Genomic DNA, 27,767 nt, shown 5'->3' with positions numbered 1-27,767 from the left:
CAGCTAGTCCCTCTCACATTACACTAATCAAATAGAGGACATTTCCAGTGGGACAGTTAGAAAAGGTATATATGCAAAATGGTTTCTGGGTCATTTAGAGCAATAGCACTTAGCGTATCTCAAGTCAAATCCTGCTCTAGATCAGAAGGAACTCCAATGAAGTCAGTCAAGTATTTAAACTTTCAAATTAGGAGGAGAATTTGGCTCCACATAAACTGATGGCGTCGTTCAAAGACAGCAGTTTTCTCAGACAAAAAATACTGCCCTTATTACGAGCCACCCGGCATCCTCAAATACAAGAAACATTCTCCTGCATAGCACAGTTAAAATGTAAAAACATCGGCTACTGAATCTAAAAACATTTTCAACACGCTTGCGATAAACTTTAAGTACACTGTACTTAGCTGCTTCAAAACACCTCTTTGCATCAGCAGGTGTGGCTACATAGAGCTTCCACGTACAGGCCACTGAGTTACGTGATCGGGTGTGCAGGAGCCGAACGGTACGTCTGCTCCTTTCTAGGAAGTCAGTCCAGCAACATTCTGGTCCAGAAAAATGTATACCCTACCTCTGCTGCCCCGGGACAAGTGATATGGCTCTGACCCCGGGCGCACACTGCAAACTAGCGAAGCATTTAAATAGTTGGCAAAAGTGTTGAAAGGCACATAGCTTGTCCTTAGCAATATTTCCCTGTTCCACTTGCGGTGCCCATTGAGGAATTAGTGTTGGGACCTAGCTTGAAAGAAAAAAAATAGTAAGAAAATGGAAGCCTGCCAGGAAAAAAATTAGGTTGCGGGGTTTTTTTGGTTGGTTTTTTTTGTTGGTTTTTTTTTAGCTTTAAGATTTTACTATTGCATGTTTTCCTCTACCTTTCCAGTGAAAATTATGGAAGCTATGGATGCATGTTAACCATACGTATGGACATACTACTACTGGAATACCAAACGGTAGAGCCGCGGTAAACTGTTGCAAGTACTAAAAGCAATGCTTGTAATGGTCTGTACAGCATCTGCAAATATTTACTATGCAAAGAGATTAGTGTAGCTCTTGGTTTTCTCTGCATTGCTTAGAAATGCTAAAAAACTACAACAGCTAACTGCTACTCTACACCAGATCAATATACCCCAACAGATATTTACGAATATATGCCATTATATTTAAAAATACCAAGTTCCTCTAAGCTGGTAAACCTAGAAGATTTTACATAGATTTAGAGATAAAATATTAAAAACGCTTGTTTCAACTCCACACACTTGACATCTGAATAGGAGTGATGTAATCATACTATTTATTCCATCAGTGAGACAAAATGTTGTATGGAACTAAGTTTCTGAGATTTTAAATAGAAAGTCATTTAACTCGTATATACACAAAGTGTTCTTTCCACAGATATTTACATGGCAAATATGTTAAGAGGAGAACCACTATGACTAAGTCTCTACAAGTATAGCATCCTTTCTGAGCTATTCTCTCTGCTGAAAGAATTCACAGAAGCTTTGAAGTAAAACCTAGACAATTAGTGTTACCTATATTTCACAGTAGGTAAAGAAGCCATTAAATGATATTTCAGCATAAGGTTTCTGGAAACAGCTACACAGTAGAGTTTTACATCCACCCCTCTTTTCCAGCATTCATGGTGAAACTAAATCTCTTCTTAATTTGCAAGAGAGATAACGGCATACATAAGGATGTACGTGTGTAATTGTAGTTCATCCTCCTCGATAGAGGCTGGTCAGACGTTCTAGTTCTTTGCAGTTGTCCATGGGCATGGAGTCTGCTTTCTTTCGGAGACGGTCATCTCGATATACTTTTGCTGCATAAAGTAAGTCTGTTTCTTGATGGAAAAAAAGAGAAAAAAAATTTCAGGTTAAAAACCGGAATACTTTGCACATGATACGTTCCTCCTCAGAGCTGTATAAAACACCTCAGGTATAATCCTTGCTCCTTGCTCTTTTTTCCTTCTGCCTGTTCTAACTACCCACAGACACCACCTAAACAGCACTGCTACAGCTTCCCTTTGCTGGATCTTCACAAGCAGTTCATCTTTTTTGGGTAGGGAAAGAGTTAACAGCCTTCCAGCACCCTCGTATTTCATACAGGAGGTACCTGATTAAAAAACCCCACCAACCAACCAACCAACCAAAAATCCCGTACTAGTTCTGTCAGACCTCATTAAACAATACAAATACAGGCCACGCTCAGCGATCTTGCATATTATTGACAGCTCTAGCATCTTGTCTGTGCCCAAAAACCCCTTCTGAATGTTAAGCCCATTGCTTCAACTGATGCTGCTTCAGGCTGCCAGTGTTCAGAGGTATTAACAAAAGAGCTCTCTGTATTATACTGGTGTTCAATAGCTTGACATTGCTAAGCATTTTAATTCTATACAATCTTTTTCATCCCTTCAACTCAAAATGGATTAGGAAGGCACTCTTAAATTTCAATCAACGCTGAAAGATTTTAACTGGCCAGGAGATCCAATGCACAACAGCTATTTTAAATCCATAAAACCACAAAATCAGCTGTGTCTATAAGTAGAAAAAAATCTATTAGGGGCCGCTTACTCAAAACCGATTTGGGGAGTTTTCACAACCTGATAAATTGCAAATAGCAAACAACATGACAGTTACCACCTTCAGGTTACTTTTCTTCTTTATACTAGGGTCAGATATTCCTGGAGTCATCACATTTTCCCCAGTAAATATGTACATACAGAGGCGTGGGCCTCTTTGCATTGTCCAGCACTCTGTTCATGCTTAAAAAAGTAAGCACGTCAAGAATAAATGCTGAAAAAAGGGAAAGATATTCTTTCTCCTCTTTCCCTCCTCAGGTGGAAATTGCATATCAAGATATTTAGACAGTAAATATATTACAGACGACACAAATACAACATGCTGGTAAATCTAAGTGTCATGACTAGGTCAATAAAAGCAAACTATCCTTCCAGATCTAAACTCCGCCGAAAAAATGTACAAATAATATGTCCTCTTTTTATTTTGCTGGATTATATCATCTTTAATTTTTTGTTAACAACCGCCCCTCATTTTTGGAAACTATTTTATTGTAAGATTACCAATCATGCATCTAGCAACCACTTGTAGATGAAAAATTAATGGTTCATTTCATGAAGATGGAACATATTCAAACATTTCAAGATGATCAAAGCACAATCTAGTTGGAAAAATACAAGCATTTTTGATATTTGCTTATGAATTATACCCAAAAGTTCTCTGACGATTTCCCGTGTTTGAAAAACCTGGAAAAATTATTTTGATCAAATCTAGTAATCTGGGCAATAATCTGAAAGTTTTCCCCCAAAGCACTGGGGTGTTTCTCTTGTGTACCTGTGACCCATCAGCACGGTTTTCTGCCCACAGGTCTTTCCTGCAGGCAGTTTGGAACGCTGTACAGATGTGCTTGTACACACACAGGGTGCGCTCAGGAGCAAGGAGCACAAAGCCCCCAGGAAGCCTCGGGCCCGCTATGCACGGGCAGTGCAGTTTGTATGGGCACACGTAGAGGCCAGTGGTAGGGAATGTGTGCGGTCCTGCCCAGGCCTCTGACTAGCTGCGATGCTGGGCTGTCTTTTACAACTGGGAGAGACTAAGGGGCCATCTCAGCCGAAAGGCTTGGCATCACTGGACTGCAGAGAGTAAAGTTGTGCAGGAATACCCGATATCCCTCAGAGAAGAGCATTCTGTTCGCTTCTGGTCAGTTTACTGACAGCTCACAAATGAAGGACTTATCCAGTAAGCTACTACTGAAGTTTACCAGCTGGGAAGTTGAAACCATCAGGTTTTGTGAGCATGAAAGGCTCACAAAATGGTCACACAACAGAGTAACAGGTTAAAATTGATGATGACTTGAAGATGGCCGATGCCATTGAGTAGTTTTATGCTTTAACACTGAATTCTAGGCTTCTGAAAGAAAATAGCTCCTTGCATAATATTAAATTAGACTTGAAAAATAAATGGTAAACTAAAAAAACCCCGGTTCGTAAGGTTTGATATAGCCACGGTACCAAGTCCAGGGGGAAAAATTATTCAGCACTGGCAAAAGATTAGGCACTGATTTACAGCTTATGACGTTTTACAGGAAACGCTGCGTGTCCTTGGTCGCGTGGAAAAGCAGTGTTCGTATGTACTGTGGTCCAAGGCAGATTTATTTCCTTCCTTCTCCAGAAACACCTATGTAAGCTTTTGGTTTATTTTTTTATTTATATAAAAGCACCTCGGGAAATGAGATATGGCCATGATAAAATCATGTGGAAGAAATTAGAATTCTTAGCTGTCATCCTTAACTTAGAGCAATTTCTTTCTCATGATCAATTCACTGTAGTCTTTAATTTTCTGAGAAACGGTCACAGGTAGTAAGAGTAGCAGGTTAAAATTGCTGATGATTTGCAAATGGTTGTTAGGTCACAGAGTAAATCACAGAAGTGCAGTGACACTGGGGACACTTTCAGAAGCAAGAAACACTTGCTTTCTCATCCAGATATTTTAATAATACAGACACTTCATTCTTGCCTGAGGCAATCTTTTTTTACAGTAATTCACACTTTCATGAAATTACATATATTGCCAAACTTACTTTGTTGCCTCTCCTTCCAACAGTTATTACGGATGTTGGACACATAATCCTCTTCCACGCTCTTTTCCACTTTCTGTAATGACACTCCTTTGTATTCATTTCTAAAGTCCTTGTTGACATAATAAACGACATGCAAGTTTTCTGTCTGCATTTTTATGGTTTGCCCTGTACTTCTGCAAAAAAAGGAGGGAGGGGTGAGAGAAGGACTAAATATTTATTTGACTTTTTTTACACCACAAATAAGCTTAAAAAAATATTGCTATTACAGAAGAACAGCACATTACTGAATTTGCCATTTCAAGACAAGTAACGAAATGTGTGGCTGTATAATCTGCCAGAGAATAAAATTACAACATTTACATGAACTTTAAACTTCTGCTGCTTAAACCCTTGATCTCAACACACCCCCCTCCCCTGACTTTAGTCAGACACTTGTTGCATACCTCTTTATAAGCAAGCAAATATAAACTTTGGTAATAGAAAATTACATTCAAACTCAACAGAAAGAAAAACTGGTCACTATTCTATAGCAACCCAGCACAGCCATCTCCATTCTAAAGTGTTTTCTGCCAGCCCTGACAAACCCATTTTCCTGCTGGCATTCTGCAGATTAAAAATCAAAGATCGTGTGCAAACATTTTGGCAGAGAAGTGTTTATAAGCATCCCAACAGCTTACTTGCAGAGGGGGAAAACATCACGCTCTGGAGATAAAGAACTCTGAAAAATTAGAGAGCAGAAAAGAAACCTTTCTGTTGTGGGGCTGACAGCTCTGCAAGGAACTAAGGACCTTGAAAACAGTTGCGGCAAGTGGTCTAAGTCTACCAGCTAGTTGTAAGCTTGATTAAAGTTACTTATTTCTCTCAAGGAAAAAAGGTTTATATATCCTACTGTACAAAACAGGTAAGTTTCACTAGGAGAATTCTTTGCCAAGAAAACGAAGGTAAACCATTTTACCATCGCCTAGAATGAAGCAAAGAATAGACAGCCCTCATTTAGCTCAAAACTTAAATTGAGAGTTGCTTTCAAGTACTTCACTTGCTACAAACACAGATGATCCCTAAAAGAATAGTGAGTCTTAGCGGGTTTCAGGATTCGATTAACTACGCTGGGGGTGCAAACACCTTTGCAACATGCTACATCACGTGGACCCACTGCCTCGTATTAGAAGACCACCTGAACTCCAGGTATTGCTGACCTCTTTTCTTCATTACATTCTCACAGCATGTTCTTGGTACCTAACTTTCAAGTTTAGTTTTGCTTTGTCTCTACCTTCCCTCCCTTTCCTCACTGTGGGAAATCAAGGACCAACTAATGGAAGGCTCTCCAAAATGCTTCTAAGTGGGAGAGGGTGATTACAATATCCTCCCCTCTGTTCTAAGCTAATGTAATTGAGCATTACTTACGATCTTGGGTATAAGGCGTAAGGAGGGTTAGATACCATCAACTGGCTTAACAAGGAGACAAGGATCAACACAATAATAGGCATCAGCTGAATGAACATAGAGAAACCTCCCTAAGGAACAAAACAGATTGAGGTATTTCATAAAACAGCATCAAGTAAACAGGTAAATCTGACAAGATTTAATGCTGAGGGTGACTTTCTGCTTTAAGCATCAAACACTGCTAGGAAAACTGTAACACAAACCTGCAAACACTGTGGTGTTATTTTAACTTTCCAATGCACACACAATATTCATAGAGTGCTCAAGCTGCAAGAGTTCATGGGTTAGCATGTAGCCACAAGCAATTACCAAATGAGCAGCAGTGACACTGTATATGCCATGATCTGGTCTCAGCTATACAGTGGTATGTAACTATGTCAGACTATATGTAATTCATATAGATGAATATTGAGCCTAAGTTCAATTCTTACCTCAGCCCAAACAGATTTTTAAATGTAGACAAGGATTAGTGACCAGAATTAGTGGCATATTTAGGCTAATACTACCAGTCACTAGTAAGACAGTGACCTATAACAATAGATTTACAAAACCAGGCTATTATCTTCTCAAATTTGCATATCTATTTACCAGTTACTAAGACTACCACCTGCCAAAGTTTTAGAATACATAACAGGCAAGTACAAATCCTCCTCTACAGTACAGAGCTCCTGTACAATGACATCACTGAAAGCGACTACCAGCAAATTTCACAATCCATAATTTAAAGTCAATGGCGCTTAAACATACATCACCCCTCTCTTCCTCTCTCTCATGTCCACTCTGACGGTGCTGATTAGGATGACTGTAGCCAGCACGACCATTAGAAAATGAATGGACACTACCTAAGGAAAAAGATATCAACATTTAAATCACGTAAAAAAAACCCAGCCTGTTTAGAGGTCAATACAGAAGCAACAACATAAAGCATTTAATATTACTGCACAATGACACATAAAATAATCAACTTTATTGATATCTTTAAGATATCTTACAATTTCAAAGTTGTTTAAAATAAGTATTTCAAGCTCTAAGACAACTAATTTGTTATTTCACGTATTGCAGAATCACCACAGTAACCCCGAAGAACTGAACACGCAATTGGGGGATTTAGCAACTCTCAAGTGAAAAATAAACTGTGATGCAGATTAAAGAGTTGGCGTTGTTGTCAGGTTGGAGTAATTTTACTCTTTTATAATGTCACAAACTGTAATGCCACTCTGGGCAGTACCACTGTATCCCGATGATTATATAGACGTATATAAATACCTGTTGGAAAGGCCCCTCCAAAAAACATGTTGAATAGATCCTCTGGAGTAATATCTGCTTCACAGCCTCTATGGAAGTTGAATCTACCGTTGCTAGGGTGATTGCATGTTTGCTCTTCACTGCCTGTAAGGTCATACTGCTTTCGTTTTTCTGGATTACTCAGCACAGCATATGCATTTCCAATTTCTGAAGCAAGGAATAAAAGACAGCTCCCATAAATGAAAGATAAGAGCTATTTCAGCATGAAAATTGCAATTTCAAAGTCAAGAATAGGCAGCGAATGATGTCCTTTATTGTATGTTACAGATCAACTACGGTAGAACAAGATCCAGATACATCTCTACTTTTCTTAGCATAACTTCCACAAAGTTTTCCACCAACGCTATTCAAAGGCCTTTTATCCTACTGAACTAGGCAGAAGAGCTTTGTTTCTTTTTCTAGGGGAACACCTACACCTGTGGAGATGTTCTCTCTCACTGCAATTATAAAAGAAGCATCAAGCATTACAATGAAAGCTTTGAAGCTGGGTAACTGCAAAGTTCAGTTTGCTCTAGCAGATCAGCTTCAAACCATCACAGACTCAGTAGGTTTTCTTTGGTTTCATTTGATAAAAGTGGACTTCTTCAAATGGATCAACTTTACTGCCTGTAAGAGTGTGAACATATTTTTCTATATGCTTCTTAAGGTATTTTATGGATTACATTAATAACACAAAGTTTTGCATGACTTAACATGAAGTGCACAACATGCGTGCATGACATGAACACGTGTGTTCCTAAGGATGTCAGTACGACCTCAATGTTCAGAGTGCCTGGCCTGGACGATTGTCCCCATTCACGCTACATTATCGCAGAAGGACAACCTCAATTTTGACAGCAGAAAGGGAAAAATTGAGTTAGGTAAGCATGGAAAGAATCGGTGTGAAAAACCACAAGCTCTGCTGACTTTACAAGCTTTAACCCTAGTTGCTGTGCACAGACATTCAGCTCCTGCAGACTGAAGGAAACTTTCTGTTGGCACTCGATGAACAATCTTCACGCAATCATATCTTCATTAAACCCTTTCTGCTTTCCTTTTTTCTCTCTCCTCCAGGCCTCTCCAACAAAAGGCTTCTTTTGCAGTCACCCAACACAAGGCACAGTGTCAAAAAGTCATCAGTCATCAAAAGCTCAGGAAAGGTGCAACACTATAACCTCAACACAGGAAAATAAGACTATGGCTTTGCATAATTAATGTTTTCAACATTATCCAGTCTGAAAAAAAAGTTAATGAGTCTTAGCTGTGTGCCTTTTAAGATGCCCTTAGAGATAATCATTAGTAATTCCTTTAAGTGGAGGAGAAAACCCAAAGAAATGAAGCCTGATAATTTGCACTGAGAGCGTGATACATACTACTGACATCAAATATCACTACAAGGTTCCTTTGTTACTCAGCATGAGGATAAATTGGTAGTAAAAAATTCAGATTTTCCCAACAATTAAGAATTTCAGGAGACATAAATCAGGTGACTGCACATAAAGTGAAGACACCACACTGTCACAGTATGGTCAGCAATCTTTTTTGACTATTTGTTATTTGCTTTTGACCGTTTGATGCTAATTCACAACAGATTTGATTCAAATATAGTTTTCTTTAAATAAAGGACATAAAAAAATAAAAAGAAAACCTGCTCAAAAGTTTCAAAGGAAATATTTTTGATTGCAAAAGAGATTGCAAGGGATTAAAAGTGATTATATTTGCACAAACTTTAAAATCTAAAACACAACCCCAGGGAGACTGCTCAATACAGCACAAAAATAGTACTAAGCATCTCAAGATCCAAGTAACACCAAACTCACTTCTGTCTTCTGATGTGACCTTTCCTTAAAATAAAGCGTTATTATGAAATAACAGCTATTATTATGAAACTCCTTTTCTCAGGAACTCATCAGACACATTTAAAGGAAAACTAAATCAGCCATACAAAAAGATTACAGTAATTTCAATGCAAGAAAAATGCACTATTTCATTCAATAATTTTTAGTCAACAAGATTCGCCTACAAAATTTTCTGTTCGTTTACTCATCTTGTTAAGAACCAGAAAGTGAAATTAAGCTGAAGAGATCAAACTTGTACAATGTGCTAATGTTAAACAAAAGATTAAATAATAAGAAACTGATTTCTTACATTTTAAAGATTATTTAAAATGCTATTAACACAGAATAATTATTTTATTCATAGGACTGGAGACAATTTTACAAGAATAATATCTTTTTTAGATAAAGCCATCTCATAGCTGTATTAAAATAATCACCAGCAATCAACTTTTCTGCTGTATTCTATCTACTATTCACCTGGAATTGTTAATACATTTTATAATTACCCCTTAAAGTCTGTATCAAAAGACTTGCTCAGGACTTCTTTTTTTCCCTCCCCCAATTTGTTTTATCCAACTGATTTCTTCAAGTGTCTCCACATAAACCCCAGAGGAAAAAAATAAAAAAGATGTACCACAATCAGATTCTTTGTTTATGCCTGATCGTTTCTTATAGACTCACATTCTTCAACTGTGTCTGAGATGAAGGTGTAGTTTTCTTTAAAAAGCTTTTCCTCAACAATTGCCCTTGTGCAGGGCTAAGCTTGGCAGCCTGAGATCAGGTCAAGTCAGGCTGTCAGTTTTACCTAAGAAATGGTCAAAGGCAACTATTAATAAGGCCGTGTTTGTACCCAAGTGTTTTTGTGTGGAAAAAGCAGTAAACTGCACACATACAAGGGATTCTAAGGAAAAGGTAACAGTGTGGCACGTGATTCAGTAAAAAATGCATTTTGCTATCAAGTATTTGTTTTTTTCAAGCTCAAGTATAGTAAAGATTCAAAATAGTAAGATCCAATTGACTACATTAAGTCAACAACAGTAAAAAAGTGCAATTGGTTGTCACAGATCAAGTACTAGCTCCCTGTACCTGAAAATTACAGTAAATCCTGTGAAACTGAACCCTACCACAGAAGTCCACATTATTTATCTATACTTCTTGGTATATCTTAAGATAATAAAGGTCAAATATTTTCTTGGATAAAACGTCACTTTAATATAAGCTACAAAACATCACATTGACATTTTGTAAAAAGACAAGTGACCAATGCAGACAAATTTCTTTTAATCTGACAAAGTTTAATCACAAAAAAAAAATTAAGTAAAAATGGTGTTTTACTTTTAAAAGCCTCTGTTGCTCCAGGTGCATGGTTTTTGTCTGGGTGGAATTTCAAAGCAAGTTTTCTGTAAGCCTTCTTTAGGTCTTCTTCACCTGCATCCTTTGATACCCCAAGGACTTCATAATAATTTTTACATTTCTTTATACTGCAAAAGAAAACAAAGTAAAATGTTGTAAACAAAAAGATTCAAAAGTAGTATGTTAGAACACAGCTGCAAACGAGGTAATGCGTTGCAGTGATGCAATACATTACATCTCTTGCTTTCAACATAAAATATAAAAAAATCCACTCTAAAAACATAAATGCCATTTTTCATAATAAACTCATCACTGAGCACAATATTGTAGCCAAAATTAGTTACTGTATTTATTTCACAACTTCTACCATTAAACTACTACAGTTGTAAGAAAAGGTTGCAGTTTGCAATTACTGTCGCATTTCCTCATCTCCAATTGTACGAATATGGCTGTTAATAATGCATAAACGAAGATCCCAACTTTACTTTGCAGAGCTCGCAGGCAGGAAGGCCTGTTTTGACTGTCAACAGCAAATGGACTTTGGTATGCATGATATAAACCAAAACAAACGATACCTCCCTTTCTCCAAACAAAAGTCAAGCCATAACACCACTCAAGCGTTCACTTTTCAGGGAAATAAGGCATGTGAGAATACCTCTGCTGCTGGGAATGCACCTGGATCTTAACAAACTTTCTGTGTGTGTTTACATAAATCCAAAGAAACAGTAACAACTCCAACAGTTACAGATTCAGCTCATCTCCTATGTTCAATGTAGCATTTTTTAAAACTCTGAAAACTGGGAAATATTCTTCCTGCAGGCCGTCTCACTGAGGCAGGAAAAGCAAAATCTGGCAATGATGTAATGATTTGGTATGCTTTACAATACCCAGAAGAGAGAGAGAGCAGCTACAGGGGACAGAGAGAACATTAATCCTATGTGGGCAGGAAGAGCTGACCAAACAAATAAATACACCTTAAAATCAAACCAAGTTACCCGGGTAAGAATTCAGAAACTTAGAAAAATAAGGCCGAATCACAAACTTGCATTGCAGAAATGAGGCATGCTGACATTTGGTGCGTACCAAAAGAAAAGGGCTGGTATGAGCAAGAAATAGAAATTACATCCATAAATATTTTAAAAGCTTTGTGTGAGTCTCTTCACACGGCTGTAACTGTGTCCACATTCTCTTAAACGCACAGATTTCTACGTAAATACGGGTTTAGCGTTGCAAAGACTATACACAGGGCAGCCGAGTGGAAAAAAAGGGGGGTAAGCAAGCCTTTGGCATTTTCTTGAAAGAAGAATGGGTACCCTGTAATTAAAGAAACGCTAGCTCAGAAGTACAACCACACTGTCGTGTGTGGTCCTTCATAGCTCACAGATTGATCAAATCAAGTTTCATTTGAGGGATCCCTTTTCCTGTGTTGAAATAACATGAGCTTTTATGGAAGTCTTGGTGTAATGCTCACAAGAGCACTGAATTGAATGTACGCAGGCAGCTGCCAACACCAACATCCTGTGAAATAAATATGTCTCATTATATTGAAGTAACATTTAATAAGCTCCAGTTAGGAAGCTGATAAAGCTAACTAAAAAGAATAGAGTGACTCCATCATCAAGAAAGAATGGAAAAATACACTAAATTATACTATGAGTACAGGAAATTTGTTTGTTAATTTGTACAACAAGAAAAAAATTTTGGTAGTGTACAGATCCCTTCATCCTTAGCTCAAACCCTGGATTGTTTATGAACTGTATCATGAACGGATAGCTTTATTTAAAAGTGTTACGGTATCAAAAAGGTGTTATTTCAAAAAATTGCTACCTCAGCATCCAATCTAAATTCTTCTCTTCAATAATTCAGTATCTGAATTATCTGCTTGTGGACCAGACGCTTCATAACTTTGGTCGATATAAAATTAGGTAGTAAGTCATCAATGTTTAGCAAAGTTGTTATTTTATTAGCATTAAAACTGTAGCGTTAAACATTTGTTCAAGTGTTTTTAAGCATCCTCAATAACTGTTTCCCCCAACAGCATAGTTATTTCTCATGGAAACAACAAACATGAAAAAAACCCAAACCTGTTGAAGTTGACTTTGCAGACCTGATACGCATTTATTTCACAACTCTAGGATGCAGACAGGAGAAAAATGGAAAAATAAAAGAACCCAAGAAATGCCAGCCTGTTCTTCTAACGCCCAAAAACTCGCCACAGAGTTTCTTCCCGTTCACAGCCAGCGAAAGTCTCACAGTGGGCAACCCTCATGGGAAAAGCAGAAACGGTGGGTATGATGAATCAGAAGACATTCAGGTCAGCATATGACCCACCAGCTTCCCACACAATGATGTGCTCAGAGCCAGTGCATCAAACCAGAGCTACTTTCTGATGAGAAAGTGCAGGGAGAAACCTGCTTTGTGGGTCATACAGCACTTGCCCTCCAAAGGGCTGAACGCAATCACCCTCCAACAGCCATCCTGAGCCTGGTCTACAGATGAGCTACTGTTATTTATCAAGAAACAAGTGTTCAGCCAAGGTATAACACGTTTCTCTTTTCTCTTAGCAAGTCTTTGCTAGCGATTGCTTTGTTAAACAAAAAATTCTACAAATAACAAGCATCTTTATTCCAACATCCCTGATTTTGTATGAAGCTACGCTTTAATATTTCAAGAACATCTTATATCAAATCACCCTCATACTCCAACCTGCTACCCTAGGCTAAAGGGCCAGTCTCAAACAAAGATTTGTGAATTTGTGACAGCCACCCCTGACTTTTATTCTCCCTTCTGTGTTCTTGTCAAGATGGGCACACTCACAGCAACACCGCCTGCAACGGACCTGTAACCGATCCTCCAGATCATTTACAGTGCCCTCCTTTCTACTGCACAGGATCAACGCTGAGATACATAACCCGTGTTCACTGTTTAGCCCGTTGTCATCTTCAGATCTCAATCAAGTCAGTGCTGGCTCTTACAATCCTCAGCAGCAAACATAAGAGGACGGATAGCCCAAGAAGCACTGCTGCATGTGACTTCACGGTGAATCATGTGGAATATGCATCTACATGTGGCAATTTTGCAGAGTTTAGCAGGACTGTGGATTAAGGAGATCAAGCTTTAAAGCTAAAATACATTAAATGGTTGTACAAATGCACAGGGTCCAAACCCCATACCTAAGCCTGCATTCTCAGCAATGGCCTTGTGCTATGCAGCCCTTGCTACACCCTGCCATTAGACCAGTTTCATGCCATGGCTTTGCTACTTCAAGGCAAAAAGCATCTGGACTGTAAGTAAGTAGCACTTAGTTAATGCAAAGCTTCCTACAGGGAGGGAGTTAGGGACTTCTGCCAGGAGGTCCCTTACCGAGCACAGTTCAGGGCCATCATTACAGGGCAATGGCTCGGGTTTCCCCTGCCTCAGCAAAGTCCATGCGAGTTTTGCACCAGAACTTTTACTGCAGCAGCTTTGCACTGGGGATGATGGGACAAGTGAAGATGATTAGAAGGTGTTTACCGATTAAACAAAATTATCAGTGCCTGTGTTGTGCTCCTGAGGGCCAAAACTCTAATGCAGCACAAACTCAACCTAGTAAGTCAGTTTATAGCAGGACAAACTGTATGGGATCACCAGGACAACCCACCAGATCCTCAGGTCACACGTGTGCTGTGCAGTCACCAGGCTTCTCACTGTTGGAGCACACAGCCCACCCCACCAGGCCCGACATGCCACATCCCTCCTCCACCTTAAAGAGATGGGAATCATGGGGCTTGCATAGAGACTCTCCAAGACTTAAATTATCTTCCCCCACACTGTCACTGTCCTGATGAGAAATTTCTCTCCAGCTGCTGGGAACTGTTAGAAGCCATGGACAACCTGATTCTCGTCTCTCAGCAGAAGTAGGCCTTTTTGGACATACTCTTCACTCCTTGTCTCTAGTAGACTGATGCCTGACAGTCCTCACTCTGCCAGAATCCCTCGCCTGGAGCATTGAACTGTCCTGCGGAGATTTGTCAGGGGAGGGCAGATGGATGGAAGGAATCATTCCCTTCCCACTCGTCTCCTGTTGCAGACCACACAAATGAAGAGTAAAACCAGCAGAGGTTTTGGAAAAGGCCAATCACTGATGTTACCTGTGGCTTTTAACCGCACCCGAAACCCCTGTCCTGCAGCACTCTCAGCATGAACAACTACCTTTCTGAAAGCTGCATTTCAAATTGTTGTTTGGTTGATTTTGTGGCACTTAAGGCACTGTAGTCCCTAGTGCTAATTTTCTTGCACGTGTAAACTCCCTAAAGATGTTTCTCTTTAAAATTGCAGTTTACATATCACTTGCTTATGGACTGCCCCTTTTGTATTGTATTGGGGTTTTTGTTGTTTATTTCTGGCTTATTTGAAGTTTGGTGCTTTCACTGTTAATTTGTTTGTGGTTTTGTTTTTTGTGACATGCTCTTCTTGTGTTTTTTGTTCCTGGTCGGATCACTTCTGTACCTGAATTACTATCAAATTATTTCTGTTGTTTAGCTAATCTCTGTCCTTGCTAATTGTGAGTCCCCTGCCAGCACCCTGGCACTGTCCTTTGGGTTAACAGGTTTGCTGGCTGTTTTAGGAGAACACATTGCTGGATGTTCCTGAAATCATATCTGACTTTCCAGACTAAACTTATCAAACAGCACAAGGGCAAGTGATGGCCTACATTCATCCACAATCTGTTGACAGAAGCCTCTCGTCATGACTTACAAAGCTTCACTATCTCAGCCTGCGTTGACAAGCCACCTGCAGTAGAACTGGTCAGCCAGCTCCAAACTGCAGCAATAGCCAATTCTGCCTGACGCCGGCCTCTTCTCCATGCTCTGATGGCCGAAGGCAGAGGAAGTCCTTCAGATCCTGAAATGTCTGCTCTCATCTGCAGAAATTCTGGGGCAACCACCACTATAAAATGATGTGATCCTACTGCTGTGCTTCTTGTTTCACTTTTCAGAACTACAATTCAGATTAGGTTGGTATCAATAGCCTTTATTAGGTTAAAAAACCCTGAATCCTATTAGAGATGCTTGCATTTCTGTATCAAACACCTGCAGTGATCCAGAATCATGAAGTTTTACATACGACTAGGTATTTCAAAGGGACTTCCAAAGCCTCTGGCTACATGCACAGGGATGGCCCAAAAGACAAACAGTTCGACTGCAATCTCCAAAAGGTTGCGATGGAAGCCACAATTATTTCTCCCAAGGGTAATCTGAATTGAGCAGCCCAGCGAGCAGCAATGTGAATGTCAGCGATAAAGAACTGAGTAGGAGGAAGCTACGCTGACTTCTGATCCCAGAGTTGAGCAGAAAACCACAGTAAAATGCAGATCAGTTTCTACACGGGTCAAGTTTCCAATGATGCCAGAGGGCCTGATGCAAATGGCATCCTGCAGATGAATTGGGAATGTGCCAGTCACAGTTTGAATGACATAAGCGTGGTCTGCAAAAAGTACTCTAGATTGGGAAGAGAAGGTCACAGTGTTGTTGAGGAACTCAAGCTGGTGCCAGCACACCCTTAGTTTCTGCAATAAATGCACCAGAAGTTACCGATCTCTGTTTTACTGATTGATTCAACAACACATTAGGGTGCTTGTTGTTGTACCTTGCTCTTGGATGTACCTGGCCAGTTCGTTTCTCCTGCGTGTAGTTCATGAAATATTCAAGGCTGTGTTTACACCAGCACACTTTTCTCCAAATTTTGTTTAAGCTTTTACTTTAGCTATAAAAAGGGTAGTTAAAGGTAGGAGCTTTTCTAACAAAGTCCACCATGTTTTCTGTGCCACTTTTCCATGACAGGCTCTACGACTGTGATTTCTACCTTGATTTTCTCAACCGTTCTACCGGATATTTCAACAATTCACAGTAGTTCTAGCAGCCTAATTAAAGGCCTGCCCTGATTTCTTTGCTTTGGATTTTTTTGGTGGTTTTGTTATTGTTGTTTGGGTTTTTTTTTGTGGGTTTTTTTTATTATTTTGGTATTTATTTTTTTCCATTTTGTTTTTTTGTTGTTGGGTTTTGTTGGGGGTTTTTTTGTTTGTTTGTTTGTTTGGGGGTTTTTTACATTTTAGCACATGTTGATTGCTCATATTATTCCACTTGCAGCTAATTATCTTCTCTACCCCATGTTAAAAAAGTAACTGTATATCTCTTTTTGCTGAACTCACAGAAATCTCAGCAGAAGGCCTGGAAAAAGCCAGTCACACAAATTACATTCCTTCTAGTTTGATCTATGGAATGTGTAAATGCAATTTTTTGGTTTACTCTGTGAATTCAAATCAACTTGCTGATTATACTTGACCACTACTGGATGACATTTAATCCTGCCTTGCAAGGTTCCTACAGAACTCATGCCTCTATTGGTTTGTTTTGGTTCTAGATCAAAGATTCAAATACAAAATTTCATTCTTGTGCTCTCTTCCAAGGGGCAGGCACTGACAGGGCAGGAAAAGCAGTATTCCACCAAAGTTTTTGCAAGACATCAATACAACTTTAGCATACTACGAATCACAGCAGTTATCTTTCAGATGTCAAAAAGGTAATACGGAATATATGCTACGGCTTATTTACTAAGAAAGAAATACATCAGACCCCATACGAATTTTAAGATCATTTAAAGGAAGTTTGTATAAAGTGTACAACCTATCTATATCTCCAAAACAATTTTTTAAAAAATCAGTAGTAGACAACAGCTAATACACACTTCACAGCACAATAAAAGGGAAAGATTAATACACAGCAGGCAAATGATTTTTTTTTTTTTTTAAATTTCATGCTAGTTCCACAAAACTTTTCCAAAGGGTCTGCACACTTGGTATGAGCAGGCAGGTATGATGAACAGAATTTGTTTGAAAGTAATTAAGAACTCTTTGATAACTGTAATTCTTATCAGCACTTTTTTCTTCACTTGTTTTAAGTGAACAAGAAGAAAAAGAAGTTTACATTTTTTCTTGCATAAATGTTTCATTTCTTCATCTCAGCAAAGATTGCCAATAACCTACATCAAACAGGGAAGGAATTGCTTTAAAGAAAAGATCACAGAATCCAAAAGCAAATTCTCCCTTTTTGTCATGCACACAACTCTCATGCATTTATCTCCAGTTGACATTGCTCAGACAGCTTCCAATTGCCTAGAGACTTCCAGGGCACTTGATCTAAAAAGACATAAGTCTACTCTGGGTCCTAACATATTTCTTCTAGTCTCCTGTCAAAACCTCTGATATGCAGGTGACCTAAAGTGTTAAGGCAACTTGATCCAACCCTCAGTGACAAGATAAGCATCTTTAAGAAAAAGGTGCATGTACTACAGATGGTATTTTCAAAGCATTTCAATTCAAAAGTAACAGTGCTTTTGGATACGTTAAGCTTCAAACTGAAGCCCACTTTTCACACCGAAATAGCGAGCGCCGCTTCCACGCAGAACAGAGCGTCACTCACCACTTATGCAATCAGTGGAAAGATACTGCAGCTTATTGCTTCTCCCTGTCTAGCAACTTGTTTGCAAGCTCATGCAATGCTCTACAGAAGCATTATGGTAGCTTGCTAGTGATCAGTGTCCCCTGTGCATGCGGCAAAAATAAAAACAGCCTAGAAGGGCTTGTTTGTTCTCATACGTACCCACATTACTAGAGTAACCCTGGTGAAAATTAATGCAGTTAAATTACTTATACTGCTCCAAGCATGTCTCCACCACGCTTCTTAAATCTATTGTCACAAGCAAATTCAAGATGCTGGACAACTCCAGGAACACTAGTCAGTGATCCAAGTCAGAGAGCTCAGTCAGTTCCCCTGTCCAACTGCTCAATACAGCTTATAAAAAAAGCATTGGAAATGGCATGTGTAGTTAAATCAGGAATGCTTTCTCTCAGTCTATATTCAATTACTAATACAGAACCAAAACTCGAGGATAACAACCACCTTTCAAATCATAAGTACAAAAAACAACTTAGTTTGTCAGAGTCAAATCCACGGTAAGATTCAGAATTTATTAATAACTGAAGATTTTACAATCTTGCAATCCAGAAATTTATTCCCTTACAGGAAAAAAAAAAAAAAAATCAGGCATGAAACACTATTTAAAACCACCTCTTTTCACAGAGCATTTCTTTAACCAATTCAAAGGTCTGAAAACCATTCCACTGTGGTGTGGCAGAAGCATATGGTGATGACAAGCTCTGCTCTCTGAAGAATACCCTCCCCAGAGGGGCACATTTCATTTAATTGGAAAAGTCTGGGGCCTGACTGAAGCAATAACATATGCAGCCTGTCATGTTTCCAACAAGAAAGCTCATTCTCACTGTGGTTTAAACATGAACTTTCCCTCAGCTATCATCACTGAACATGTCATATTTTTCCATTAAGTCTTAGCCCACTGTTTGTATTTAATCTTGCTTTCCTTGGCAAGGTGCACATGTTTTTTAATTCTTAACCACAAATCTTCTAAGTGCTGTGCTGATGTCACTAACTGACAACATGACAAACTTTTCAAAACTTCTAGCAAGAACTAGAGACTTGCTCTGTTGATCATTGCATATCTAAACCAAAATTCAGTCTCTCTCCAAAGGTTTATAACCTGCTATACTAAAGGATGGTAGCATCACTTAAGCTAAGGTAAAGATACTGTTTTAACAGCTGTTTTTTAAGCGGTATGTGAAATACAAACAAATATGGGTCATTCTGCAAGCTATTAAAATTGCTTATTTGATCTGGGTAGGTTTTAAAACCCCAAATTTAGTATTCACAACACAGATTGTTGAAATAGGTACCAAGAAGCAATGCTGCATCAAGATTACCCTCAACGTGCAACTCTGGTGAATACCTGTAACTCTGGCTCTAATCTCAACAAACTGGATTAATTTTAGCTGGTATCTAGCGAATCTCTTCAAGGAAACAATACCTAATACCATGAAAGCATGCCAAAGAGAAAAGTTGGCTCTGCAACATCATTTTACTCAAGACAAAGCAGGCAACACACTTTCTGGTAACACAAACAAACAAACAGAACTTGCAGGGAGCCTGATGTCAGAGCAGACTGCAGCTCAGAATGGTATGTCACGGGTGAGTGAACACTGGCAGTAATACAGCCTTCCTTGTAGCAGCTTTCTGAGAATGTGTTACATGTCTTAATTTGATCCAAGCCTCATTTACTTCTTTCTGGATATTTTATCTCACATGACTGTGTGCACACACATGCATTTTGCATTCATTTTAACAGCTGATATTTCAGGGTCACCAAAAATGTACATGCTTATTCAGGTTTTAGATATATCATGAAACACAGTAACATTAATCAGAGATGACGGTAAATTAAAAGCTCTACTAAATAGCAACACCAAGAGGATAACCATGCCAGAGATGCTGCTGTCTACCTGCCTGAATGCAGAGCTGCTGTATTAACAGAGAAAAGCTACTTTTCCTCACCGTTAGCACATCTGAACAGACTATTGAACTCCAGGAAAAGATCCCAAGATAACATCAACAGCAACATACATTTCACACACACATAAAAAAAAAACCAACAAAAAAATCACACACATTCTCTTTTACACAACAGTTCATCCAACGTACACAAAGTAGGAGAAGAGGACCTCTTCATTTCTCTTCTTCAGCCTCCCTTGAAAATATTTGGACTAGGCTTATCTGAAAATGCAGGCGGGTTTTGAGGTGTGCAGTTTTAGAGCAGCTGTATCCACATTTCTTTAGCAGAAGTCAGGACACGTATCAAACAATAGTCTCACTCCTGCAGCCAACAAGTGTGTAATGATAACATGACTTAAGAGTTACTCACCTCAAAAGGACATTTTTATTGATCTTTGTTTCTTTTCGTGCATCCTCCTTTCCTGATGTTGCCCCATCTTAATACTATCATGCTGCACAAAGTCCAGACAGAGTTTATAATGCAACTCAGACTATGTGCTTCAGCGCTTCTCAGACACCTGTACTTCCAGAACGAAACAGTTCTAACACTGGTCTAAGACCAACCTGTACAGCCAGATTAGCTTGAAAATAAACTTTAGGAGTGAGCACGCACCTTAAGTATAAAAATATTTAAGAACAGAAACACTGTTCTGCAAGGCACACTATAGAATTTTCATCACTTCTTTACCATGAGGTCTACTTAATAACTATTTTGAGGATTATCTCTATATAAAGCAACCTAGACGGTTTAAAGAGAGTATCATCTTTGTTGCAAAGTGACAGCGTCTCACACTGTGTTTAAACACAGCAAAATTCTCCTCTTCCTTTTAGTCGCAGTTTGGTATAAGCAACCCCTCTCAGCTAACCTTGAATTTTTCTGTTGCTTCTTTAGATGCTAGAGCTGAAAGCGTAAGTACATAATACACAGAATGAAAGAAGTGATGTATTTAAGCAAGGCCATACCTGAATACTCCTTCCATTTGGTCTTTGGTGTAGCCTTTTCCACTTTCACCTGCAGCAGATGCATTGCTCTCCTTCGTGCTATTGGGCTTACTTTGATCATTGCTACTGGCTGGTTTTCGGCAGTAAGCGCCTTCCCCAGCAGTACTTCCATTCTTCATAATAGCTTCCAACAAAACTATAAAACAACAGTATATCATAGTATCATTATAGGCATCAGCAATTAAGTCGGGGCTCTCGAGTATCTTAAATGGGAGCACCACATTATAAAAGACTAGCCACTACATCCTCCTTCCTTATTGATCATCGCTTTGTACCACAAATGTTTCTGAAGCCAGTCTAGCAACTCCTTTTCGTGGAAAAACTATGGAAAAGTGTTTCAAAAGTAGTGACTGGACTCCACCTCTGCCAAGGAAATTTAATACTGGAAAGAATTTGTCCATGTCCTTCATATCTAGATAGTTTTTAGAGGCAGTGAACCCAAGCTTTGGGGTGAAAACATCTGAATACCTGAATAAGCAACTGTAAATCGAAAAGAGGAACTAACCTAACACTCTAAAGACCTGCAAATTATTCCATACAAAGACCAAGCCCATCTCCAGCACATTTCAGTTGCTAGAGTACGCACCTATTTGAAACCTGAGCCATTAGTGGCCACAAACTGATGTTCTATACCCCTTCCAGGCAATACCATCTGAAATTCAAACTACTGTTAAAATGCCACAAGTCAGTTAGGACCAGCCAACTACACCCAAGTCTTGAGACTTGCATCTTGAAAACCAGCACGCTTTTGCTAGATCTTTAAATCCTCTTTCCTTCCATGTTCCAAGAGATCTCAAATTTAGCAGTTTTAATACATCATCAGACACTAAGCCTTCTTTTTCTTTCTGGATATAAGGCTGTATTTTGGGGGTATCTGTCATACCAATAAATCAGAAACAGTACCATTCTTAACTTAAGGGACTGCACACAAGGCATAATGTAGATCAAAGATCACTAAATAGTCTATCTTTCCTGAAAAGAGATCCCTTCAGGGCCAGATGGCAAACTACATAGGCCAAATTTGTTTGATAAACAACCGAGAGTTACTATCTGCATAAAAAAATGCACTTATTAAAATTCCCAAAGAAAAATGTCCCACTCCCTGTGAAAGCATGTTACATCTTTACTGTTAAAAAACATTTTCTGCTAGAAGCTAGTGAGAAGAATCCTGAATCTAAAAAAAAAATCTCCTCTGACTAGCATGGGCTTTCTCAGAGCAGCAGAAAACTGGGATCCTACATATCACATCTCAGAAGCACAGGAAAGAAAAGAAAGCAGAACTTTGTTTAAAAGGAGAACCACTTCCCTAGGATGTGCTTCTTAAAACTCTCCAGTGTTTGCTTTTACTTATTAATTCACTTATTACCCACTGGCCACAGCAGTCTGAAGTACTGCAGATGAATAGCTATACTCAGCCTGAACAAGAAAATCAGCTGACTTCAGTGCTGGTCCTGCGCTCCTGCCTGCCTCAGCAAGACTCATCAATTGATCAGATCAGGCTTTTTACTGCAGAAATAAAGAAACAACTAACATTTAAATGCTGATGTATACTGAGGGGATGTTTTCACTACAAATGAAATGAGGTTCTTAAAAACAGGAGAGTTACAGTTGCGTTACGGATTATAACTGCAGCACATACCCAAATATTTGCAATAGTTTATTCTAATATCATCTGTTACGGCATTTAAAGTTCGGAGGTAAATGAAGTAATAACAACTCCAATAAGGTGACTGTGTCTGCAGGCTAAGAACTAATCAAGAACAGAGATCTGAACAGACAGAGCCCTCAGAATGAAGCATTTTCAGTCTAGATGCGCTCCAAACAAGTGATAACAGAAAACAAAATTATTATTTTTCTGTCCCGTGATGTTTGATATTTAATAACAGTATCACGTGGGATCCTATCAAACATGTGACCCTGACTTACCCTCTAGAAATAATGCTTATTCAACAGTTTTGCAAATCCTGCCTTTGTATTGGTATTGCTCTTGTGCAAAATCAGTAGTAGGAGCAATGGTAGAAACGCAGGTATAGACAACGGCTTGCATTTTTAATGCCCAGTGTCTCTTCACGGCAAGCTTAGCTGGTAAGACTTTTTGGTTGCACTATACTTTCAACATCACTATTTCTTAATCACCTTTTCAGACCTCCCACCCCCATAATGGAGCTGCACTGCTGAAAAGACCATGCAGGATGCTTGCAAAAAAAAAAAAAAAAAAAAATTAAAAAAATCAACCCCGTAAGTGTTAATTTCTTAAAATAGCAGGACACAGCATATACAAACATGCTATTGTTCTGTGTTGAAAAGGAAAACCATACAAAGGGTCTGGGGCCATTGTTTTCTTCAAATAAAAGATACAGTTCAGATATTCAGAAAAAACTTTGACTCTTCCATGAACCGCCGGTGGTAAAACCCGCTGTTAGAACTGTAGTACTAACACTGCATTAACAAAAACTTTCACTGTGCATCTAGGCATTTTAAACTAGGACATACAAGGAACCAAAGAGCTATTTTGTAAGACACTGAATCTTATCTCCACATGTGTCTGAGGGCGCTCTTGTGTGTGCTGTTACCTGCTGCCGAATGAAAGATCCTTGCACTGCAGTTGATTCCATTATGCATTGAACATGACCCCCACTTTCACTAATGGAAGAACTGTTTAATTCAGAACTCGTACTAATGCAACAGCCTAAAAAACTAAGGTCACGTACTCCTGAAAAGTCTGTTTTTAAAGGCAGCATTCAGAAACAATGCAAGAAAATCTTAAAAAGCACTGAAAAATAAAGTTGTCCTTAATGTCATTGCCTGCCTCCAGCTCCAAATAGAGTGGCACCTTAAGTTTGAAAAGGAGATCTTGTCCTTTGTTATCTTTAAACCCACTCTTACAAATCTTGGCCAGACAAGCAATAAAGATTCCATTCAGTTGTAAGATGAATCATTAGCAAAACATTGTCATCAAAAAATATTTTGAACAGCTGAATTGTAAAACAATTTCCTAGCAAAGAGTGACGTCAACATGAACACTGCAACTATGAAGTCATTAGCTAAGTATCATTAAATAAGCACTGACCCTACATTTCACACTAGTAAAGCCTTAAAATAGCACTGCTGCAGTCAGCGTATTTCAGGCAGAAGCTTTGTTTAGCAAAACTAAACTTCACTGATGACTGAGCTAGTGCTGAATGCACTTTAAATGCAAATGTCGCCAAAACCAAACCACACATAGTATTGTTTTAGAGATAATAGTTAAAACCTGCTCTCTATCCTTTTATAATCCGGTATAGCAGCAGGAGGAGGAAGCTCCCATCAGTAAAAGATTCGGCACTACCATTCCCATTGCTTTTATCCCTGATGGAACATCGTATGTGAAATGGTGGGCAATTGTTCTCAAAATGATACTAAAGATACAACCTATGAAGTATTCATGACTTCAGTGAGAAATTGGTACAAACTACCTTCTAATACATACCCTGAAGAGAAAAAAGTGAGCACAGAGACAACTGGGGCTGCACCATATTGTCCAATCACCATATAAACCAAACACATTATGACTATAAAATAAGAATTTGTGTTAGAATTAAGCGAGCTCACAAAACCTGAACTGTTCCCTTCTCTTTGGTATGTGCTATGACAAGCTTTTAAATATCTAATGAATTACTGTGGTGTTGGGTTTGTTTGGTTTTTTTTTTCCAAGTGGACACCCCCCCCCCTTAATTTATCTAAAAGATGACAATGAGATAATGAAACAGTCATTTCGTTTGTTTTCAGTAAGCGTAAAATGCCAGTTGTAATTTGTTGCACACCTTCTAGTTCCTGTCCTGAAAAAAGCACATCCTGTGTCCTTGCAGCTTACTTTTAACAGGGCTATTTAAGTGCCTCAAAAACTTAAAAAAAAATATTCTATGAGTTGGTGTTGTTTTGGGAGGGAATGCGATGAGTTGAAAAGAATTACCAACCTTTACAGCTAGAAAACTGCAGCACAGAGATATTACAAGTTTAGAGTCCCCTAATTTCTAAGTACCTAGTTCAAACCAGGCCTAGGGCCTGATTTTTTCTCAGTAGTATTAGGGCATCTGCAATTCTCATTAGCTTCAGATGGAGCTTTAACTGCCCATCAGTTCCACAAATCAGGCCCTTGTTTCAAGCTGAATACCTGAAAAATGAAGCACAAACAATTAGGTGTCACTAATGGAAACAGTGTCAAGTGACTTATTTAACATCACAGAGAAATTCTGTGAAGCATTCCATTTCAGTACACAATTCCCCAGATTACAGTCCACTACCATAACCACAAGACCATCTTCTTTTCACCAGATCTGTACTCCATTTGTGACACACTTTGCTAATTTCCACAGCGAATAACACAAGTGTCCTACAGACAATAGCCTAATTAGTCATCTATTTCTTGCACTGAATACTTTTCAATGGTGGTTATGTAGTAGCAGCCCTACTTAAAAGAAAAAAAAAAAAAAAAACCACTCAAAACATAAATCAGATGAAGATATCTTTATATCTTTTTTTTTTTTTTTCCCCTAAAAGCTACTGTATTTCTTACAGTAAGGTAAGAGGTGTAAGATGGTAATAAGCCATGTGAAGCAGACAAAGCTATTTGCTGTCTTTGGTGGAACAAGCTGAATTGAAACCCCCAGCATTCCTGCCTCCTGACAAACACAGCTTTCAAGAAGCTGAAAGTATTTTCATGCATGTCTTCTTCTCAAGCCACAGAAATTTAGGGGAATATGGCAAACTCCTGCTTGGTTTTATTTCAGAGAGGTACGTAATGTGGCAAGAATACGAACCAGTGCCACGTTCTTGATCCAAAGTAATGGTTTCCTCCTTCCAGGTGATTTACTAGCAACATCAATACTGTCTTACAGGGGAAAAGAAAACACACCCATTGATGAGACCTTCGCTTATTGCTTGCATGTAAAAAGTAGTCAGAAGATGGGAGAGGCCAGAAAATGTTCACTGAATCTGCTCACTTGACTTAAAGGCTTCACTACAGAATAAAATACAGCACAGAATGCTTCCAGTCAGGATTTCACCCCAAAGTCATGTTCCAAAAATAGTAAATGCTGAGGCCTTTAAGTCAGAACAGAACACTGAAGTCTTTCCTATTCCTTCCACGGCATAGACAATCTAAGTGAGAACCAGAGGAACGCAACAAGTCACTGCTGCATTGAAAGGTATTTTGAGCAGACTTGACACTGTGTGACAGAAAGACTCCAAGACAGGTAACAGCTCTGCATACACTGAAACCTTACCATTACTCCTTTTAAAAAATCATTTCTTAACACCTTTTGCTAGAAAGATGCTAATTATTTTTCAAGTTTTAGCACAGAAGTGTCTGAAGAGCCAATTTAGTCATAGAGGGAGCCAGCCATACCGTCTTCTCTAATAAAGTTAAACCCATGTGCAATTCCTATGCAGCTACTGTACAACCAAAAGGGAAGCGAAACAGAGAAAACCCAAAACACAAGTAAATTAGAGGATGAAGACACTGCCCAGTCTGGAGCAGTAGCTCTTACTGCAAGCTGTTAGCAAAGGGTAATTCACAGTGACAGAAGAGAAGCCAGCCCAGCCTGTCTCGGCCTGGGGCCTGAGGCGCCCTGCTGTTAATCGGGTCTAAGCCTAGTCTGTGTGACTATGCTGATAGCGATGGCTAAAGAGAGGGGGGAAACCCAGGCGAGGAGCGAACCCCTTTGGGGAGGGGGAAGGTAACCCCATTCCTCCCCACGGCCTGACGCCAGGGGCACGCACCGGCGGTGGAAATCACCTGCCCTAAGCTCTCCTCCCGGGCACTTCCATCCCCGCCGCGGCCTTTTTTCCCAGCCCAGTCCCGCACACCGCCAGAGCCCGGCCCGGGCTGGGTCAGGGCAGCGCCGTCCAAGCACGGCACTGGGTCCCCCTCGCCTCAGCCCGCGGCTAACGGCCCCCCCGGGGCGAGAAGACCCCTCCCCCCGCCCGCAGGCCCCGCGGTCCCCCCTCGTCCCGGCGGAGCAGGGCAGCGGACAAGCGGGAGTGCGGAGGAGAGGCGGCCGCGGTGGCAGGGCCGCGGGGAGGGGGCCGGGCTTCACCTCGGGCCGTCTCGGTCGGGTAGAGTTTCTGGGCCTTGCCGAGGAACCGGAGAGCGCGGTCGCGGTTGCCGGCCTCCAGCGCCTCCCGCGCGATCCCGATGCACTTCTCGGCCTCGTCCCGGTTCCCCTCCATGGGCTTCTCCTTCCGCCGCCTCCGCCCGCCGCAGCGCAGAGAGAAGGGGCCTGAAGCCAGAGCGGAGCCGGGCGGGGCAGAGAGCGGAGAGGAGCGGGCAGGAGGGCGGGCGGAGGCTCCCCTCACTCCGCAGGGCTCATCCCGCCGCACCGCACCCTGCCGCTCCGCGCCGCGCCGGCGGTACCCGCAGCCCCAGCGCGGCGCCCGGCCCCGGCAGCCAGCCCGGCCCGCCGCCTGCTTCCGGGGCGCCGCCACGCATGCGCCGCCGTCCGGGCCCGGGGTCCCCCCGCCCGCCCCGGGGCTCCGGCAGCCGCCCCGGCAGAGGGGCCGCGCCGCAGCCACCCCGCCGGGAGCGCCGCCGCTCGGCCCCGCCGCCTGGCAGCCGCCCGAGATGGAAAAGTACCGGGCGGGCGGTTGTACTGCACTGCGGCCCGGGGAGCGCTGCGCTCGGCCTGCCTGGAGCCCCTACAGCAGGGAGCGGAGCCTACGCGTTGTCGTGCCTTACGGCGCACTAACCACGCTTTAAGGTGCCTGTCAGCGCCTTACAACTGCTGGCTGTAATTAGCGACACCCGTTACGGGCTCGTAAGCGCCGCGGACAGCGCTGC

The 27,767-nt window shown here is 40.4% G+C and overlaps 1 protein-coding gene across 2 annotated transcripts; it reads right to left on the bottom strand.

Moving 5' to 3' along the window:
* Positions 1-1,069: 1,069 nt before the first annotated feature.
* On the bottom strand, positions 1,070-27,160 carry DNAJB14 (DnaJ heat shock protein family (Hsp40) member B14). Of its 2 annotated transcripts, none has more exons than XM_086463652.1 (8): positions 27,028-27,160; positions 20,912-21,086; positions 10,491-10,636; positions 7,300-7,485; positions 6,781-6,875; positions 5,995-6,104; positions 4,591-4,763; positions 1,070-1,834 (listed from the first exon to the last, which is right to left on the bottom strand). In XM_086463652.1, exons 1-8 carry the CDS (start codon positions 27,158-27,160, stop codon positions 1,710-1,712), a joined length of 1,143 nt encoding a protein of 380 aa, XP_086319778.1. In that variant the 3' UTR covers positions 1,070-1,709. The 2 variants fall into 2 exon arrangements, with proteins under 2 accessions (XP_086319778.1, XP_086319779.1); XM_086463653.1 differs by having other exon boundaries at positions 4,591-4,760.
* Between the last annotated feature and the right edge of the window lie 607 nt (positions 27,161-27,767).

The sequence above is a fragment of the Leptosomus discolor genome, chromosome 4, assembly GCF_034619465.1.
Source record: "Leptosomus discolor isolate bLepDis1 chromosome 4, bLepDis1.hap2, whole genome shotgun sequence".
Lineage (NCBI taxonomy): Eukaryota > Metazoa > Chordata > Aves > Leptosomiformes > Leptosomidae > Leptosomus > Leptosomus discolor.
This window is presented reverse-complemented; position numbering and strand designations above follow the sequence as displayed.

What these genes read in the sequence shown, in the direction of transcription:
- DNAJB14 (XM_086463652.1), bottom strand. Translation starts at nt 27,160, where the DNA reads ATGGAGGGGAACCGGGACGAGGCCGAGAAGTGCATCGGGATCGCGCGG. An exon ending in CCCGACCGAGACGGCCCGAG is followed by an intron (nt 21,087 to 27,027) that starts GTGAAGCCCGGC and finishes GTTGTTTTATAG; the next exon opens with TTTTGTTGGAAGCTATTATG. An exon ending in TACGCCTTATACCCAAGATC is followed by an intron (nt 4,764 to 5,994) that starts GTAAGTAATGCT and finishes CTTTTTTTGCAG; the next exon opens with AAGTACAGGGCAAACCATAA.